An 18,292-nucleotide genomic window follows, 5' to 3' on the forward strand; every position below is an offset into this window, starting at 1 on the left:
GGTCACAGCTGGTAGTTATACAGTCCAAACGATGCGCAGGGTGGGATTTAAGGTACAGAACTGCAACTCAGGTCCTGCTGCTGCCACGGCGGTGACACCCAAAAGACTCAACAGAGAGGTGAACATTCCAGACACCAGGATCTTCCATGTGCCAACAAAGCAGTCATAACCCACCTCTAGGTGGACACTCTCGTCCTTCAGTTGGCTCAGCACTGTCCAATTCTGGGTTCGTCTGTTATACTAACTTGTCCTCTCATTCCACCCCATGGTCCCTTCCTTGCAGGCGATGACAGGAAGAGGCAAAACCTGACTGGGGAGAAAGGGGGCCTGCAGCCAACCATGGACCCCATGACCCCAAGAGTTACAAATGTCCTCTGTCTTCCAAGAGCGATTCAGTTTGCAGCTAACATGGTACCTGGGAGAATTACTGACTGAGGTGAAAATGTTGGAATATCAAAGAATTTCCAACACAATATTTATTCACAGATTTCCAAGCAACTCTTCCAGGAGATCAAGGAGGCCCTGAATAAGAGCCGCAGGAACCCCAGGAATCACAGATGTAACTTCTGAAAGGCCCACAGGACCAGGTTCAGGACAAGTAGGATACCATGCAAACCACTTGTTCCTTTGCACTGTGAAAAGACTGGCCTTTTCGCTGGCCAGCCTCCTGGTATAGGAGCGGGGACCACAAATTAGGAACCACCCCCCACCAGCCTCAGACTCCAGACCCCAGAGGTGTTGCCCTCCAACACTGGAAACCAGGCGAGGGGGAGCACACTCCACCCCTAGAGCAGGTCATGGAGACATACACTCCAGGTTAACAGGAAAACAATTTATGCAAACACAGCCCCTGAGCCAGGCAGACCAGAGCCCTAGGGAGGGAGGGCTCTGCTGAACTCTGACCTTGACATTCACCAGAGGAGAGCGCAGCAGGCCAGCGTTAGGTGTGGCTGTGTGAACCTGGTCGGAGTGCCTCCACGGGAACACTGGCACAGACGAAGGGGCCAAGGTAAAACAAGTCTTTGGGGGAATGATTCCCTTTAAAAGTGGATCTCTCTCTTCAGGAAACAAAAGAAAACTGTGCTGAACTCGCATCCCCTGGGCTGGAGGGCCACAGCTCACCTATGCGCTCTGCTGTGGGCTCTGGCCTGAGTGGCCAGGCCCACGTAAAGCTCACTTTCAAGATAAATAAGTCCACAGACATGCAGTGCCATTGGACATGATGATACCGGGGGCAAGATTCTGTTCTGTATTGTCTCCTAACTGCCAAGGTGAGGCAGTTCCCTGATCACAGAAGGGTCTACAAGGACCAGGCAGGAGGCACGGTGTGATTCTCTGCACACCAAGGTGTTACACAGGCCAACCCCATTTTCCACCATCTACCACCCATGCTCTTCCCTTGGGGCTCCAGCTGTGGCCAAAGGCATGTGAATCTGAAAAGCAAGTACCACCTGGGGCCCTTGTGCAGCAGACATCCTGAGGCAAGGGGGGTGGACAGCGTATGTTATGTTCTAAGTAAAATAGCTAGAGGGTAAAACACTCCAACGCCAGTTTATTTTTGAAAAGGGTTCTGTGTCATTTTATGGTTGGTTTGCCCCCTGGTTTTGTTTGTTTGTTTTTGTATAATTGTACAACCTTTGAAAATTACATAAGTTGTAATGATCTAATACTATTAACAGTCATTCAGAAAAACCTTTCCTTCCCTCCCAGCAACTATCCAGGGGGAATTGACGGTCCTGAGAAGAGGCCAATTCAACGTGGCCTCTACCCTGGTGGAAACAAAAAGCAAAAAGAGGAGGGGAAAAAAAAAAAAACCAACAACCAGAAATGGACTAAGAGGTGTGTAGCCAGTGTCTCTCAGGAGTGGGGTCTTGGCTGTTGCCTGGGGTCGTGAGAGGCAGGGAGCCTGCAGCATGCAGCCGGGAGACCTCGCAGCCACATCGTCCTCACGCCGGCACGCCCGAGTCCCAGCCTAGGTGTCATGGAAGTCCTTCAGCAGCGTTCTCCTCCGCTGCTCTGCTATGTGCATCTGGTTCTCTAAGTCCTGCACCAGGGAAGCAAGACTCGGGCTTGCATGGCCCAGCCCCGTGAGTACGGGCTTGCTGAAGCCACCCCCTGCCACAGGCTCTGAGGAGTCGAAAGCACTGCCCTCCCCACCCTTCTCAGCTGCAGCCTCCAGCCCCCATGCCAGCCCCCATGGGACCGATCACCACCCCAGCTCTCCCTTGCCTGCCAGAGGGTCCTAGAGGACAGCAGTCACTTACCCCTCTGTCATAGCTGTCCGCCCGCTCCACCTTCCACGACAGGTTTTCGATCTCAGCCTCCAGCTGAGCCTGCTGGTATTCAAACTGTATGGGTAGAGCAGGAGGGTCAAAAGGAGAGGGGATGGTAGCCAGGGCAGGGCCTGCAGACGGGAGGGGCAGAGGCAGCACCTCAGGCTCGCAGGAGCTTCAGACAGCCCGGGTGTTGTCCTCAGAGGGCAGTGCTACTTCCTGTCCCCAGAGCTAGAGGCCGATCCGATGGCTGCCTACGGAGGACAGCCATGTGGCCAGGCTGCACTTGCCCTCCATCCGCAAAGAAAGGGGAAGGACTGAAGCCACAGAGGACATATGGGGAAATGGCCGCTGCAAAAACAAAGTGTCAAAGTGGACATTCACAGACACTGTGGTCACTGAATACTTTGTTTTTTTCAGCCCTTCTGAAAATCAAGAGTCTTCAAAATTTTCAAACCATTTGACTTAGTAAGTATATGCCTCTTGCACAAAGAGGTTTCCCAATGTCTTATTTATGATAGTGAAAAACAGAAAGAATAAACGCCCCAAATGATGGTATGACCATATAATGGGACACCTATGCAACTATTAAAAAATGGCATTTTCCAGCCTGGTGAATAATGACAGCTTCAAAAACTGTTGTAACAAAAAATTTCATCTATATAACCGTGATTATAGAAACAGTACTAATTTTCAATGGCTGGAAAATGCTGACAGTGCTCATTTCTTCCTGAGGGGATGATGGATGATGTAAATGTTTTCCTAATTTTTTCAACATTTGAACAGTCAGTGTGAATCAGCTTATAATTGGGGAGGAAACCACCCCTATCTAAGATGAAAATTACACAAAGATGCAACTGAACTCCACAGTATTTAGGAATACGCATGCTGGGTATCCTCCCAAAACATAAGCACTGGTTCCCAAGTGGTCACGGATATTTTCAGCCAGCCACCCTAAAAAATACAGCTGTTCACAGGCTTCAGTACACCTGCCTTCCTATTACACAAAATGGCAGCACTTGAGATCTACTCTGGAAATGCCTAGTCGGGGCCCGGGGCACAAAATTTTACAGTGGCCAGTTTTGTTTTGATTTTGCCCTCCCAGCCACCAGGGGTCTGGTCCCTGCTCGCCTGCAAGGTGCGGGGAGAAAAGGCCCCTCTGAAGCTAAGAGGGTAGAGCAGAAGGACGGCTTCCCTTACCAGCTTCTTCCTAGGCCCGGACTCCATGTAGTAGGCGTATGGGTACGTGTACTGCAGGGTGTATCGACACTGCAACAGAAGATAAGGGATCTGTGTCTATGACTCTTAACTCCACGGACCTCACGGGGCTGATACCGGTCTTACCCCACCATGCAAATCAGCCTGGCTCTACGGGTATGGGCCTGAAAAGAGATGAGGCCAAGGCAAATAAAAGATGAACCGGGGGACAACATGCCAAAAACTGAAACAGAAATGGTCACAGAACACCCATGGTTCCTCTCCACACTGGGATTTATTACCAGCAGCTGCCTCAACGGCTCTTCCCTCTTGAGTCAGACCTCAGAGTCCACACATCTATTTCAATACTTGTCCAAAGACAATCTCTTATTTTCCTCTGATTGATGCATGGATGGGACAAAAGAAGAGAAGGGCTCTCGTTTTCCCTCTGGTTCTGTCCTCACAGGCAGAGACACTGGAATACTGAGTGCCCTGGATGCCCAGGGAGGGCGAGGTCCTCAATGTGCACAGCCCAGGAAGATGTGGACCCATGTGCAGGCACATGCAGGACTTCACAGGGGTGAGCCCTGCCCCCGACAGTGCCTTCCACCCTCAGAGGTCTGGGCCTCACAGGGCCTGGCAGAGAACCAGGGATGGGAAGACTAATGGGGGACAAACCTTAGCCAAGAGCTTGGCAGCGTTCTGGAGGTACTGCCAGTCGATCCAGGTCCCCAGGTTATTCATGACCCTCTCCTGGATCTTCTCGTGAATCCGCTGGTATGTCTGTGCCTCCAGCTGCAAGCTCTTGTTGTGGTTTTCCCACTGTGGGGTCAGAGGAGAGAGAAAGCTGCAGGCATCCAGGAAGATGCAGGGATTCAAAAGCTGTTCAGAATGGTCACAGCCTCATCTAGCTGACGGGGGCTGTGTGTCCTCGGGAGCGCACGACAGGGGCTTCCTCAGCCCACATTACCAACCCTGTCTAGAGCCGCTATCTGCCTGCCAGATCACTCTACCCGCCTAGAGCAACAGGACTCTAGCCCCGAGGACAAAGCAAAGCCAGGTACTCCCAGGTGTCTTGTGCTTAGAAACCAAAGGTTCCCTGCTCTGTGGGCTTCTGGGAAAAACTGCCCTCTGAATCTGACTATTAAGACGGCACTGGATTGGGGGGCGTGGCAAGATGGGGGCTGAGAGATACAAACTACTGTGTGTAAAATAAATAAGCTACAAGGATGTCCTGAACAGCACAGGGAATACAACCAGTATTTTACAATGATGATAAATGGAGTATAACACTTAAAAATTCTGAATCACTACATTGTACATCTGAAAGTTACAGAACATTGTAAGCCAGTTATACCTCAATTAAAGACAAACAAACGTGGCACTGGATGGATAAAGACCACCTGATGGTCCTTCCTTATCCTTCACAATTCAGCATCACACAAGGTCGGCACGCCCTTCCCTGTTGGCTGTGCCCGCCCTGGGGTGCCTGAGAGCCGCACCTGGAGGCAGCACTCGGGCCCGGCCGGCGCTCCACGCCCTGGCTCCGGTGTGCACGCGCCGCTGTGGCCACCGGTCACTGGGAGTTTTGCCCAGCAGGGCCAAGTGGAAGAAGCCTACCCTCGAGAAGCAGGTGCAGGAGAGGACACCTACCCTCTCAAAGTAGAACAAGTACTTCTTGAGGGCCTCCCTGGCCTGGGCTTGCTGGCTCTGGTTGACGATGTCGGGGTTCTCCTTGTACCGGCTGCACTCATAGTACTCGCTGCCATGGGTCTTCCAATCTCCTAGACACATCCAGCAGAAGTCTGCAGGGACAGAGAACGCAGCGCTGACACACACAGCACAAGCCCAGGTTCCTCCAAGGCACAGGCGGAGCAGGAGGCCGGACAGAGCCAGCTCCGGAGGATCACCTGAGAACTCTCCCCAGCCGCCTCTTTACAGAGGGCAGGGACACGTGTCATGCCTGTCATGGCCCACAGTCCCTGCAGCCAGTCCTTGCCGATCTGAACGACAGCCTACAGATGGTCTCAGTTTCAAGAGCACATACGCTTAGTGCCTTTTTAATCCAACGCAGGCAGACGCTGACTGTACAAAAGCCACTGGTGTGCTGTGTCAGTGCCTCCTGAGCAGCAGAACGTGTCTGACTGAGGCCCACCTGGCCATTGAGAAAAACACCTCTGCCCTCCTGTCGACCTCCCACTCTCAATACCTGTCCTAGGTTGTTGTACATGAAACTGGGGATGAAGACTTTCCCCTCTTTTTATTCTTTCTTAAAAAGCACATTTTTATGGGAATTCCCCAGTGGTCTAGTGGTCAAGACTCGGTGCTTTTACTGCCAGGGCCCAGGTTCAATCCCTGGTCAGGGAGCAAAGATCCTGTAAGCCAGTGTGACCAAAAAAAAAAAAAAAAAAAACCCAAACAAAAAACAACAAAAAAAAGAGAAAAAGCACATTTTTATCAAACCCACTGCTACCCAATAGTTCATGCCCAGAATTATGACTGTTTCCACACCGAGGAAGCCAAGAGGGAAAAACAGAGATCCCCTATGGATGCTATATATCTGAACAATTACTGTGCCTTAATGGACAGGGGTCAACCACGGTTGTGTGTTCTGACTCTGCCAGAGACCCAGACAGCATTGGAAGCTAGAGCCAAAGTGAGAGACCCAGAGGTCGTTCACTTCTCTTCTGGGAGGCTTCACGGAACAGTGCAATACAGCTTTCACCTCAGTCAGCAAGATTGTGTTTGCTACTGTCTTAAATACTGCTACATTGCTTAGGGTTGCCCATCCAGGTGGTAAAACTATTCAGCAACGCGAGGGATGGTAGTTAACCCTGGGCAGTAAAGGATGGGGAGAGGACACCCTGAGGACTCTTCAGTACCAGGACTGTGGTGGGTACTGGGGTGTGCACTCGGGCATTTCTCTTTAAACTGTATGCATGTCTTATGCACTGTTCTAAGTGGATCGTGCACGTCCCTCTCATTCAAACACATGCAGAAAAGACAGGGTGGAACTTCACCGAGGAAACGTGCCACTACTGTTGGCCTATCTTCATTCTACACTTCGGCATCACCGTTCCCATCTAAAACCTCGCCTTGACTACTCTGATTATAGTGTGATCCTGGGAGGACCCAGGGACAGCACTGGCCAGGCTCTTACAAAGAGAAACTCTCAGGGCCAGCTGGGCGGCATGTCAGCAGCTGTGGAAGAAGTCTATTTGGACATATATTCTACCTGAAGGAGTTTTATTTCTTTACTTGATCTGGCAGGAAGGAAAGCAAAAATAACGGTTCTGTGGAACCTACACCGGCCAGATGAAGGAGGCCAGAAACCCCCTCTGAAAACTTTCATAAAACCTCAAAGGCAAACTAGGATTTGACTGCTTCCAGGAGAACCATGGGCAGCCTGCTCTAAACGGTGTCCATCAGGCAGCACAGAAAAGCCCCATGCTACTTACCTGCCTTGGCAAAAATCAAAAGAACACTAAAACTTTCTTCTTGGATGACTGAGGATTTGTGAGGGTCTAAGGGCCATCCCAAAGTTGGCAGTGGGATTATTTAAGGGACCAAGAAATAATAAATCAGCAAATCCAGAGCTGCTGTACTCTGGTCCTCATGACTGTAAGTGACGGAAGCCGCCCCGTTTGATCACTGTATCATAAAAACAGTGGGGAAAAAAAAGCAGTGGAGACTTGTGCACAAGAAACAGAGACTATGCCGCTGGGCCTGGTGCACCAAGCTTGGGACTCACCGTGTTTACACTTGGAGCATTGCTGTCGGAGGGAAACAGAAGAGAACATGTTAAGGGCACGCTGACCAAAGGCTTCAGGTCACACAAGCAAAACGTACAGGCCTCTGCTCACCATGTGATTGCAGCCGCCATTCTTCTCAATGCAGATGTTGCACTTGGGACACTGAGGAGACAGAAGGGCGCCATTAGGCTCACGCACCATCAGGCCGGTTCTAAGACAAATTACACAAAGCTCCTGGCACCCGTGCCCAGCAGCTCATCGTGCGAGCACTTCTGGGGAGGAGCCTCTCACTTAAATGTGGCGGGTCGCTGAGGCTGGAACAGCAATTCAAGGAAATGAGGTCAGCAGGTTTGGCCCTGAAACACTCCAAGCTGAGCCCCGCTAAGTCTGCCACCATCTGTCCCTGCCAGGAGGCTGCTCAGATTAAGCTCAAGCTGAGTCAGTAAAAAACTAGCCGGCTCGGGAGAAATGCCAGTGCAGCCTCTGAGCTGCCACCCTGGACTGGGGCCCGCTCAGCCTGCCTGAACTTCGACTTCCAGAAGAGGGCACAAAAATCACCTCTAAAGCTCACTCCCATCTGAGAGACGCCAGCAGCCCCGGACAGAGTGGGGACCAGTCTGACGCCGGGCGCTTCATGGCCATGAAGAGGACCTTCATGATATCATGGTCACAGCTGCACTGCAGGGCGCCTCGCCTCAGCGTGTGACTGGCACCGGCTAGGGCCCCGAGTGCTGAGTCATGCGCAACTCTAGGGGCTGCGGGCCATGCTTTCCCGTGGGACGTTTCCAGAATAAGAATTGGGCAGGCCTGGGCTTGCATTAGAGTTTTGCCACTTATTTGATGTGGCTGTCAACCACCTCCCTCCCAGGGCTGTTAACGCTGGGGAGGCATTCAGCAAAACCTAGTTTTTCTCTAATGAGTTTTCCTGAGGGTCAAACTTCTCCAAGCATTTCAGCATTTCATTAAAAGAAAGGCACCTGGTGCACACTAAGATAAACTGCTGCGAACTTTGCCGCGCCGGGGCAAGGGTCTGCCACCTCCATCACGAGCCCCGCGGCCCTGGGTGGCACTAGGGAGGGCAGACCCATGACAGGTAAGATACAGTCCTTACGTCTTTAGTGTGGGCACTAATGTAGTTGGCTGTTTCAGAGTCGTCTGCACACTTCGTGAGCCATTTCCGGATTGTGGCGCAGTCTGTGGGGGCGTGATACATCTGACGACACTTGAAACTTAAAACCAGAAAAGATAACCGTTAGGTCAGATCCTGTGTTTTTCCTTTTCCTGCTGTCCAAGCCAACAGATCTGGAATTAGAGCTTTTCCAAGAGGTAAAAAGTCACCTCTTGTGGCGTCCGAGACCTTGACTTACCCAGGATTATTCTGAAGTCCTGGGGGGACTTCTCTCAATAAACCCAAATGAGACGTTTGTTTTAAATATCTTAGGTGATGTCAATCCTTCCTAACAGGATATCAAATTCAGAACTCAGCTTTTCAAAGGGCTTGGGGGTGTGTTCTGAGAAGGGGACTCAACTCCAACCCAAGGCAAGAATCAGATCCAGGCCTGGGAGCCCTGGCTTGTCTGAGTTGGAGGTACCCACCAGATGCACACTGTCGGCACTTGTGCAGTCTGTGAGGGGCACGTTACCTCTGACGATGCCTGAAACTTAGAATCAGAAAAGAAAAACTCTGACATTCATCAGGCCAGGCTCCTGTGTTTTTAATTCCCTTTCTGTCCAAGCCGACATGACTTGCTGGATAAAGGCTCTCAGGCAGGTAGCCTACCATATGTCCTAGGGAAAGAAGGCCCTACCGGGGGACACAAAGGGTGGAGAGCAACCGCATTAGTGGTTCTTAACGTTTGGTGAGTCACAGACTCCCTCGACCATGTCCTGAAAGGCAGGCACATATGCACATGGACCCCATTTTCTCCCTACTTTCCCTGAAGCCCCACTGTGACTCTTCCAGCGAGGTGCAAATAGGGCGCAGGTCTGGACCTAAATGAAGGCTCTGCCATTATCTGCACCTATAAGTAAGGGGAACAGCAGTATCAATCACACGCAGTCGTTGTGACAATGAAGGGAAAGTGGTCAGGAGAGAGCGGCTCCGCTGGTAAGCCTTTAGTACGCTTTAGCTAGTTCCATCATGTTTACTGAATAGAGTCAACCACAGATAGATGTAAACCAAATTTATGAATTGCAGTGTTATAAAATTAGCAGAATGGCCAACAGAGAGAAAGATTAAAGTGCTGGTGGCTGGAGCTTTCATAAACGGCAATGTGTGAATTATCTACGCAGGTAGATCTACATCCACACAGACACGCAGTCTCTGGGCCCTGAGTCTTAGTAGCATAAACCCCAGCACATTTTCCAAGAGTCTGTGTCTCCTTCTTGTCTCCAGACTGAGTATCATCAAACATCTGCCCACGTGGAACAGCGCTGCTCTTCTGGCCCAAAGGCCCTGCACCTCTCCCAGCCCCACCCTCACAAGAGCCACAGCAGTGACGCTCGAGAGGAGGAGAGGGCACCAGCCAGGGCTGCTCGGCACCCACACTCACTCTTACCAAAAGACCTCGTTGCACCGATTGCACTGTACTCGGCGAGCTCTGGGCTCCTGTACCCGGATAACCATGGGGCAGTCTGCACCAGGGCATAGCTGGAGCTGGTAGTGACTCTGTGAACACACCAAGGGGGAAACAATGAGGACATCCCCTAGTTGGTGCCTCCAAATTAGACCTCCCTGAGTACTCAAACGCCTCCTGTTCTTCCATCAAGGGGCTACAGGAATTCATGATGAATGTCATGGAGACCAGACATCAGGCAGGTCCTGAAAATGCCCTTTGAATGTTTAGCTTAAACCAGGGAGCAACTCACCAGAATGACCTAAGCTTAGATGACAGAACGGAATACAGAATTGTGCCTCTGAGATGAAAGTGCATAGGGACTAGTGCTGGAAAGGAACATGGCCCAGTCCGTTGTGCATGAGACTCTGAGGTGCTCAACAACCCTCAGGTAGCTACCAAAGGCGGCAAACAGCACCAGGAACGAGGCCTTTTGTTTTTCCCACAGCCTGTGCATGAGATGACCCAGACCATCAGTCAATCCAATAGGCTTAGGAATAAAAGGCAAAGATCAAAATTATGCTGCATGGAACCAGCGAGCCTGAACAGGTAGCCCAACAGAGGGGAAGGACTCCAAAACTGACCACTGTGAGAATTCGAACAAATTGCCAAACTGCCCAAGAAGCAACACCCCTTCTTTGGGCTGAATCACACAGTGAAGGGAATAGAACAGCAACTCCTGAGATATGCCTGACTTATATTTATCCCCTAACATACAATAGCTTGTTTAAGTAACTCTGTATAAGGTGTGAGGGGGTTGGGGGGGATTCCCTGTGGCTCAGCTGATAAAGAATCTGCCTGCAATGCTGGAGACATGGGTTTGATCCCTGGGTTGGAAAGATCCCCTGGAGAAGGGAAAGGCTACCCACTCCAGTATTCTGGCCTGGAGAATTCCATGGACTGTAAAGAGTTGCAAAGAGTCGGACATGACTGAGCGACTTTCACTTTCACAAAGTGGGTGTGCCTGACCATTCTACACAAGAAAGAAACGAAGGCTCAGAGAAGGAATATAAGGGGTCAAAGGATACAGAGTGAGGAAGAAACAGACTTGGGATTTACTAGTACTCTAGAGTTTTCAAACTTTTTCAAAGCTGCGCAGCTCTTTCTTCAGATTGAAAGCATCTATTGGCAGCCTCCTCTGTACAGTAACTGGTGAGCACCTGATGAAAAGGAGGCTCAAGAAGACCAGGCACAACAGCAGCTGGGCATACCTCCACATAGTCCCTGAAGAGGTAGCGCCTGTATTTATCTCTCAGTTCTTCATTGGGCAGCAATGGAAACACGAAGTCCTCTGGTGTTCTAAGTGGGCAGTCCTGAGCCATGCAAGAGACACCTGTTGAACAAAGACAACTGGATGGACAACTGTATCACAGAAGACACACCTATAATCTATTTGCTGAGTTCACCCAACAAATTCACGTTTTACACAGGGAACCCTGCAAGGATCAGAATTTATTCAAACAAGAGAGAAATCAATATATTTACATAGTGATGCAACTAAAATATTATTACAAATTTTAAAATGACAGGGAATTCCCTGATGGTCCAGTGGTCAAGACTTGGCACTCTAACTGCTAGAGCCCTGGGTCCTAAGATCCTGTAAGTTACATGGCACAACAAAAAGGGAAAAAAATAAATAAACCCACAAAAACCAAAACCAAACAAACAAACAACAAAAACAGAACACCAAAAAGCCAAAACCAATTAAATAGTATATATCACAAATAGCACCGATTAAAAAAAACTGCTTAAAAAAATCCCAGAGGGTTCTTGACTTAGAATTTAGTTTTGTGATGTTTACTATTATGTGCATATGATTACCATCAACACAGTGAGCTTTTACAGATATGATTAATAGAATGCTAGTTTTAATATCATGAAGTCATAATTTAACAAAGACTCCTTTAACTCATCACCAAGTTTGATTTGTGCTTATATTACCTAAATCACAGTAAACCATCTAGGAGTTTCTGAGGTACGGCTGCTACTTTGAGAATCAAGATAGACAGGGTAGGCAACTTAAAGAACAGTTCTCCCAAAAGGCAAGAGAAGGTAGCCTTGCCGTCACACCAGCATTTACATAAACGCCCAAACATTAGCCTTAATTCTCGCATCTTGCTCAGGACTAGGGTAAACTTTGCCATTGTTCAGACTGACATGTTTGGAAACCAATGGTTCCGATTTTGAAAACTTTTAGGCTCACAGGAAAACCTGAGTAGCAGAAGGGGCAGAGCTGAAGCTAAACAGTTCCCGGCAGCCTGTTATGAACCCTACGGCGGACTCACCCACACCCACACCGTCCTTGACGAGCACGGAGCAATGCTGCTCCCAGCAGCTGCGGCAGAACTGGTGCTGACAGGCCAGAGAGAGGAGGTTTTCCTTCCGCACAAACTGCATACACACTGCGCAGTGGTGAGGGGAGTGGGCTGCGGGCACCTGGAGGGAGGTACAGGACGTGAGCCAGCCTGCAACAAGGGTCGGAACTCAACTGCCATGTGTGGGCCCTACGAGTGCCAGTTCTGAGTGGGAAAAGGTACTACCAGGAAGGCTTCTCGAAGGAGGTGGTAGCAGAGCTAGGCTTGGTGAACCCCTAGATTTAGAGAGGCAGAGAGAAGATAAAAATGAGATCTTACAGTAGTTTATAAGGTCAGGCTGAAAAGACCAGGATTTCAGAACTGTCAAGGTCCCGAGAGGTCATTCAATCTGCCTTCTTTTGGAGGTTATTGGGTTTCTTTTGAAAACAGCCCTCATTCAGCATGGCACAGAGTTGCTTCTCAACAAGTACTATAAACTCAGCCAATAGGTTTTTAGGGGCTGAAGTGTAAGCCTCTAATAGCTCCAGAACCGATACTCTGCTACACAAACTGGCAAAGACAGTCTGGGGACACCAGCCAAAACCACAAACCAGTGAAAACCCAACATGAGGTTCTTGTTAGTTCACTGGGAATACAAAAAATAATTTGAGGAAAAGGACCATACTCTGTCTAGTATGCTCCTGGAAATTTTCTAAGAGGTTGCATTAAGTTATGTGGTGATCTGAGCCCTAATTCTTCCCGATTCATTTGACAAATGCTGACTGAACTCACAGCAACAAGAAATTGCTATACACTGTAGGATATGATTCCTAAACTTAAAAAGCACTTACAGTCTACTATGGGAGCTAAAAAGATATGAGTGCATCACTGCAACGTCCATGTAAGGGTTGAGAGATATAATTAAAGGAGTTTGGAGGGAAGTGTTCCCAGGAGACAGGTTTTGTGAGAGATGGCTTGAATTCGGGTCTTTAAAGGTGAGTTCCATTCTCACGAGCAAAGACGGGGACAGGATCTGGACCTCCCCAGCCAAGGGGGCCACCGGCAGCGCTACAAAGGCGAGCGGTGAGCAGGCACCCCAGGAGCACAGCAGGCACAGAGCACGGGCCATGTGTGCGTGCAGGAGACGGGCGAGGCTGCAGAGGGCAGGCAGTGACTCACTCCTCGTCTATGAGGGAAACTTCCAAATGACATCGGAAATGGAAGATTTAGGCCTATACTAGAACAAATATCTTGGGCATGCTGCACTATAAACAAAGTAAGATGGTTCTCAACAACCGTGTGAGCACAGCAAGAGCCACGTGCACCAGGAGGGGACACTCACATGTTTTGATGGATTGGGCTGAACTCGAGCCTCAACGAGCAGCTGAGCAGAATTAGACTTGTATCTACAAAACAAAAAGCATAAAGGGAATCAGAGCTCCGATTCCAGAGGTATAGTGATAAATGAGCTGACCTTTTTCTCTGAAGGTAATAAGCACTATGTCATGATGTATTTATTCCACTTGATGTGTCTGAAAGAAACAACTGGAGATGTTGCCAAGTGTTATCTGGAAGGGCACTGATTTAACATTAATGATGGCATAAAAACGCTGACCTAACTTCACTATCCAACAAAAGGGGTTTGGAATAGGCTGGAATACCAATATGGTAAAATATGGTACCTCCATTAAAATTGGGGGTACAGAAAGAATATGCTGAAAACATTGGAAAATGTTCACCATATACTGAGAGAAAAAAGGCTATATGATATGACCCAGTGTTTTAAAAATATAATCTGCACATTGTAAGGATATTCTCCATGACACAGACAATTATTATCACTGGGTGGGCAGGCAGAGAGAAGTTACAGACAATGCCATCTCTTCCTCCCCCAAAACACCTTACCTGTCCAGTATCTCTGCAACTTGCCAGTGGAAATTAACTAATATAAGTTTAGCAACTGAATGAGATACCTAGAAAGAAGAAGAAAAGAAATCAAATTATAATGCAGTTTTTTTTCAGAGTGCTCTTACATTTTGAGAAATGCATATATTCCTCTCTACTGCAGGTCCAGGCTTGATTTTTAAAATCTTCCTCTTGGTTCTGTTTTATCTTTTACGTTCAGACTCTTAGAGTCTTAAGCAATTTCCTGGATCTCTAGAATTTTCAACCTTTGTTTTCATTAGCAACCCTTCAAAGAAATTAGTTTGACTTCAAACTTACACAAAACCATCCTATCTACAGTAAATAAGGACTTAAAATCCAAAGTAAGCAAAAGAGCTGTAGGTTCCCTAATGTGATTTATGTTTGCTGAAGCTGCTGTAGGAGGCCATACACGAGCACCTTCAGTTAGGCGTGTTACTTGCAGAAGCTCTCCAGGCTTGGACTTCTTATATAAACCCAGAAAAACAAAACAAAACAACCAAAAAACAACCCTGGTTAAAACCTCTGACTCTATAACAAAACTATTCATCCACGAAGACCACTATAACAGAATGAAAACAGAGACAAAGTATTTGGTATACATGTTAAAATTTGCTTGAGAATAGCTTTTGGATACAAATATATTTTTACAACCTGAAAATTATATTTTTATTTTATTTATTTATTTTTGGCTGCAGTGCGCCACTTGTGGGAGCTGACTTCCCACCAGTGGAAGAGTGGGGTCCTAACCAATGGGCCTCCAGGGAATTCCCAAAATGAAATTTCTTGACCTTCCCAAAGAAATAGAACTTCAGCACCGTACCTGGTCTGATCCCTTGATCTCAACAGCACTAGCAACAGCAACAAAGCCTCAGAATTAGCATACCAGGTGCAGCCCCTCCATGTATGGAAAACGACACAGGCCTCCGCTGAAACTGAAAATTTTACTGATGACTACAAGTCCACTAATGACCAACTCAGACTATTCAGCAGAGTTCTGGTGAGAACTGATCATGTGAAGAGAGGATGTGTCTCAGTTCAGTTCAGTCGCTCAGTCGTGCCCGACTCTGCGACCCCAAGGACTGTAGCACACCAGGCTTCCCTGTCCATCACCAACTCCTGGGGCTTACTCAAACTCATGTCCATCGAGTCAGTGATGTGTCTAGCACTTCATAAAACTGAATAGATGTCCATCTATTCTTTCAAAGCCAACCGCTGAGGATGTATCAATATATACAACACTGTAGGCACAATGCACCTCCCACCAGCCTTCTACAGGAGGCGCTGTGATTGCCCACAGTATGGCCAGAGTGTGTCACAGACTGGCAAGGACTCGGTTTCCCTCAATCCATTATGAATGTGAAGGAATTTTGAGAACATTAATTACAGCAAAATGTAGAATGACGGCACCTTGCCCAGTAATGGACACCAAGGAAGATCTATCTACAGGGAAGTTAGGATCCAAAGGGTCCTCTGAGCAAAAAGCAGCACAGGGTTAAGGAAGAGTACCTAGAAGAATTTATGCTTAAAGGTAGCCTCCGAAGAGAGGCCACCTCCTCCCTGATTTGGGTCACAAGAGAGAACTGACTTCACCACCCACTGTCACCCACAGCGGTCTCCCAAAGGAAGAGATGTCAGGTGATGTGGGGGGGGGGGGCAATACTTAGGTTACCTTTAGCAAGAGGGCCAAGACAAATATATGATATTAAAACGTTACAGATAAAAATCTGTCATTCTCAGAGTGCAGACAGCTGAGCTCAGGAAAGAACTAGCCAAGTATTCACACCATTTTACTGTGTAATGCTCAAAGAGCTTGGCAATCCATTCTGAATCCATTGAAGTTGACACTTTGAAACTGAGGAAAGTCTTCCACTCTTCTTATGTGTTCAACTGCGGAGAACAGAAGTCTTCCGGCAGAACCAAGACAAACTATTGCTGGACTGTTTTGATCAAGCAACTAATAACCTGTGAGTAGTTAGGATTATGTATTACCAAGAGGGACTTAAAAGTATCTATGTATGTATGTATATATATGCCTTATCAAGAAGGTCTTAGAGTATTCATTCATTCATTCATTTTTGGCTGTGCCACAAAGCTTGTGAGATCTCCGTTCCCTGCACCCGGGCCATGGTGGTGAGAGCCCGGAATTCTAACCATTAGGCCACCAGGGAAACCCCCCAAGAAGAACCTATAATGAGGTCAAACCTCTTCCAAAAAGGGTGATAAACAACCACTGATAACCAAAATAGACTAATGACTTGGGAAGGACACATGACCCTGTCACGTTCAAGACAAATTTGCGGTTCTATAAGATCAACATGTAATAAGAAAATTAAAACTCTTATTATGTATGAGGCTTTTTTCCATTTCTGAATGCACTTTCAGAAATGACAGCAGGAAAGAACACCTCTTTCAAATTCACTTTATGAAGCTAATGTAACTCTGATAAAAGGCTGATTTAACATGTGAAAACGCCTAAGGCAATTCACTGAATTAACAAAGTAAAGGCAGAAAAAACCCCAAATGATCATTTTCAGTAGATACAAGAAAACTCGTTTGACAAATTGAGGAATCATTCAAGATAAAAATTCTTAGCAAATTAGGAAGAAAAATAGAACTGCCTAAATCTAATACAGGGTATCTAAGGAAAACATTATACTCTATAACAACACAGTGAATGCTAAGATTAGGGACATGACGGGGAAGACCACTCTCATCATTTCATTTAACACCGTACTGAAGGCCCTAATAAGGCATGGGGGAAAAAAAAAGACGACACACAAAAAGACACAAAACTACCAGTAGAACTAATAAATTTAGTATGGTTAAAAAAATAGAATGCCAAGATATAAAAAGCACAAATGTCTTTCTACATAGTGGCAAATAAAAATTAAAATTTATTGATAAAACTAAAATTTATCGATAAATATATTTTATTTAACCTAATATATCTAAAACATTTCAACATGTTAATGCATTGAAAATTATTAAATGAACTACATTTTACATCTTTTTTTTCCATCTAATTGTTCAAAGTCCATTGTATTCAGAATTACAGCACATACCAATCCAAACTGGCCACATTTCAAATGCCCAATGGCTACATGTGATCACAGCTACCATAATGGACAACGCAGCTAGAGACAGAACACAGCAATCAAAATTAATCAAAATCAAAGCAGAGGCTTGGGGTATAAATTAATAGTTGATCCTGAAATGTATGGAGAGGACCCCGAATATACAAAGCAACCTTGAAAGAGCAAAGTTGGAAGAGACTATCTAACTTCAAGACTTACTATAAAACTACAGTAATCAAGACAGTAGGGTACTGGCTTAAGGACAGACACATATATAGATCAATGTAACAGAATAGTAAACTCATACACTTATGATTAATTTTATAATAAGGTACCAATGTAATTCAACAGATGATAAAACAGTCTTTTCAACAAATGGTTCCAGAATAACTGAATATCACTATACAAAACACAGAACTTAAATGCTTAGTTCATGTCACACAAAAATTACCTCAAGATAGTTCACAGTATTAAATGAAACTGAAAACTATAAAACTTTCAGAAGAAAATCTTTGCAACCTTGGTTTTTTAGGTAAAGGTTTCTTAGATATGACACTGAAAGCACAATCCTTAAAAGAAAAAACATGATATACTGGAGTTCATCAAAATTAAATTTTCATTCTTCAAAAGACATTATTAAGAACATGGAAGAGATGAGCCACAAAATACATGATTTGCAAGGGAAAAAATAATTGCAAATCATGTATCTGATAAAGAACTTAATTCAGAACATATAAAGTACTCACACAACTCAAAAAGCTCCTCAACATTATTAGTCATTGCTGCTGCTAAGTCATTTCAGTCGTGTCCGATTCTGTGTGACCCCATAGACGGTAGCCCACCAGGCTCTCCCGTCCCTGGGATTCTCCAGGCAAGAATACTGGAGTGGGTTGCCATTTCCTTCTCCAATGCATGAAAGTGAAAAGTGAAAGTGAAGTCGCTCAGTCAGTGTCCAACTCTTAGCGACCCCACGGACTGCAGCCTACCAGGCTCCTCTAGGGAAATGCAAATTAGAACTACAAGATACAACTTCACACTCACGAGAATGATACAGAAGACTGACAATACCTAAGTGCTAGCAAGCAGGTGGAGAAGCTGGAACACTTATATAACACTGGTGGGAATGTAAAATAGCAGAGTCTCCTCAGAAAGCAGTTTGGC

General features: G+C 46.8%; 1 protein-coding gene across 13 annotated transcripts in view; it reads right to left on the reverse strand.

Moving 5' to 3' along the window:
- Window positions 1-1,532: 1,532 nt before the first annotated feature.
- Window positions 1,533-18,292, reverse strand: part of ARIH2 (ariadne RBR E3 ubiquitin protein ligase 2) — a 37,899-nt gene continuing 21,139 nt past the window's right edge. For 3 of the 13 annotated variants that reach the window (XM_081525584.1, XM_081525583.1, XM_081525585.1), the window contains 14 exons: window positions 14,878-14,989; window positions 14,037-14,104; window positions 13,474-13,537; window positions 12,123-12,273; window positions 11,049-11,170; window positions 9,781-9,890; window positions 8,334-8,451; window positions 7,334-7,384; window positions 7,222-7,243; window positions 5,124-5,275; window positions 4,149-4,292; window positions 3,474-3,542; window positions 2,265-2,348; window positions 1,533-2,044 (listed from right to left, as the gene is read on the reverse strand). In XM_081525584.1, the coding sequence (XP_081381710.1) occupies window positions 1,973-2,044; window positions 2,265-2,348; window positions 3,474-3,542; window positions 4,149-4,292; window positions 5,124-5,275; window positions 7,222-7,243; window positions 7,334-7,384; window positions 8,334-8,451; window positions 9,781-9,890; window positions 11,049-11,170; window positions 12,123-12,234 (1,056 nt within the window). In that variant the 5' untranslated portion in view covers window positions 12,235-12,273; window positions 13,474-13,537; window positions 14,037-14,104; window positions 14,878-14,989 and the 3' untranslated portion in view covers window positions 1,533-1,972. Of the gene's footprint in view, window positions 2,045-2,264; window positions 2,405-3,473; window positions 3,543-4,148; window positions 4,353-4,972; window positions 5,276-7,221; window positions 7,244-7,333; window positions 7,385-8,333; window positions 8,452-9,780; window positions 9,891-11,048; window positions 11,171-12,122; window positions 12,274-13,473; window positions 13,538-14,036; window positions 14,105-14,877; window positions 14,990-18,292 lie in introns of all 13 variants that reach the window. The other 10 variants (XM_081525578.1, XM_081525581.1, XM_081525579.1 and 7 more) reach the window with 7 other exon arrangements.

Source organism: Giraffa tippelskirchi, chromosome 9, assembly GCF_054371585.1.
Source record: "Giraffa tippelskirchi isolate mGirTip1 chromosome 9, T2T-mGirTip1v1.2.pri, whole genome shotgun sequence".
In the NCBI taxonomy this organism is placed as follows: Eukaryota; Metazoa; Chordata; class Mammalia; order Artiodactyla; family Giraffidae; genus Giraffa; species Giraffa tippelskirchi.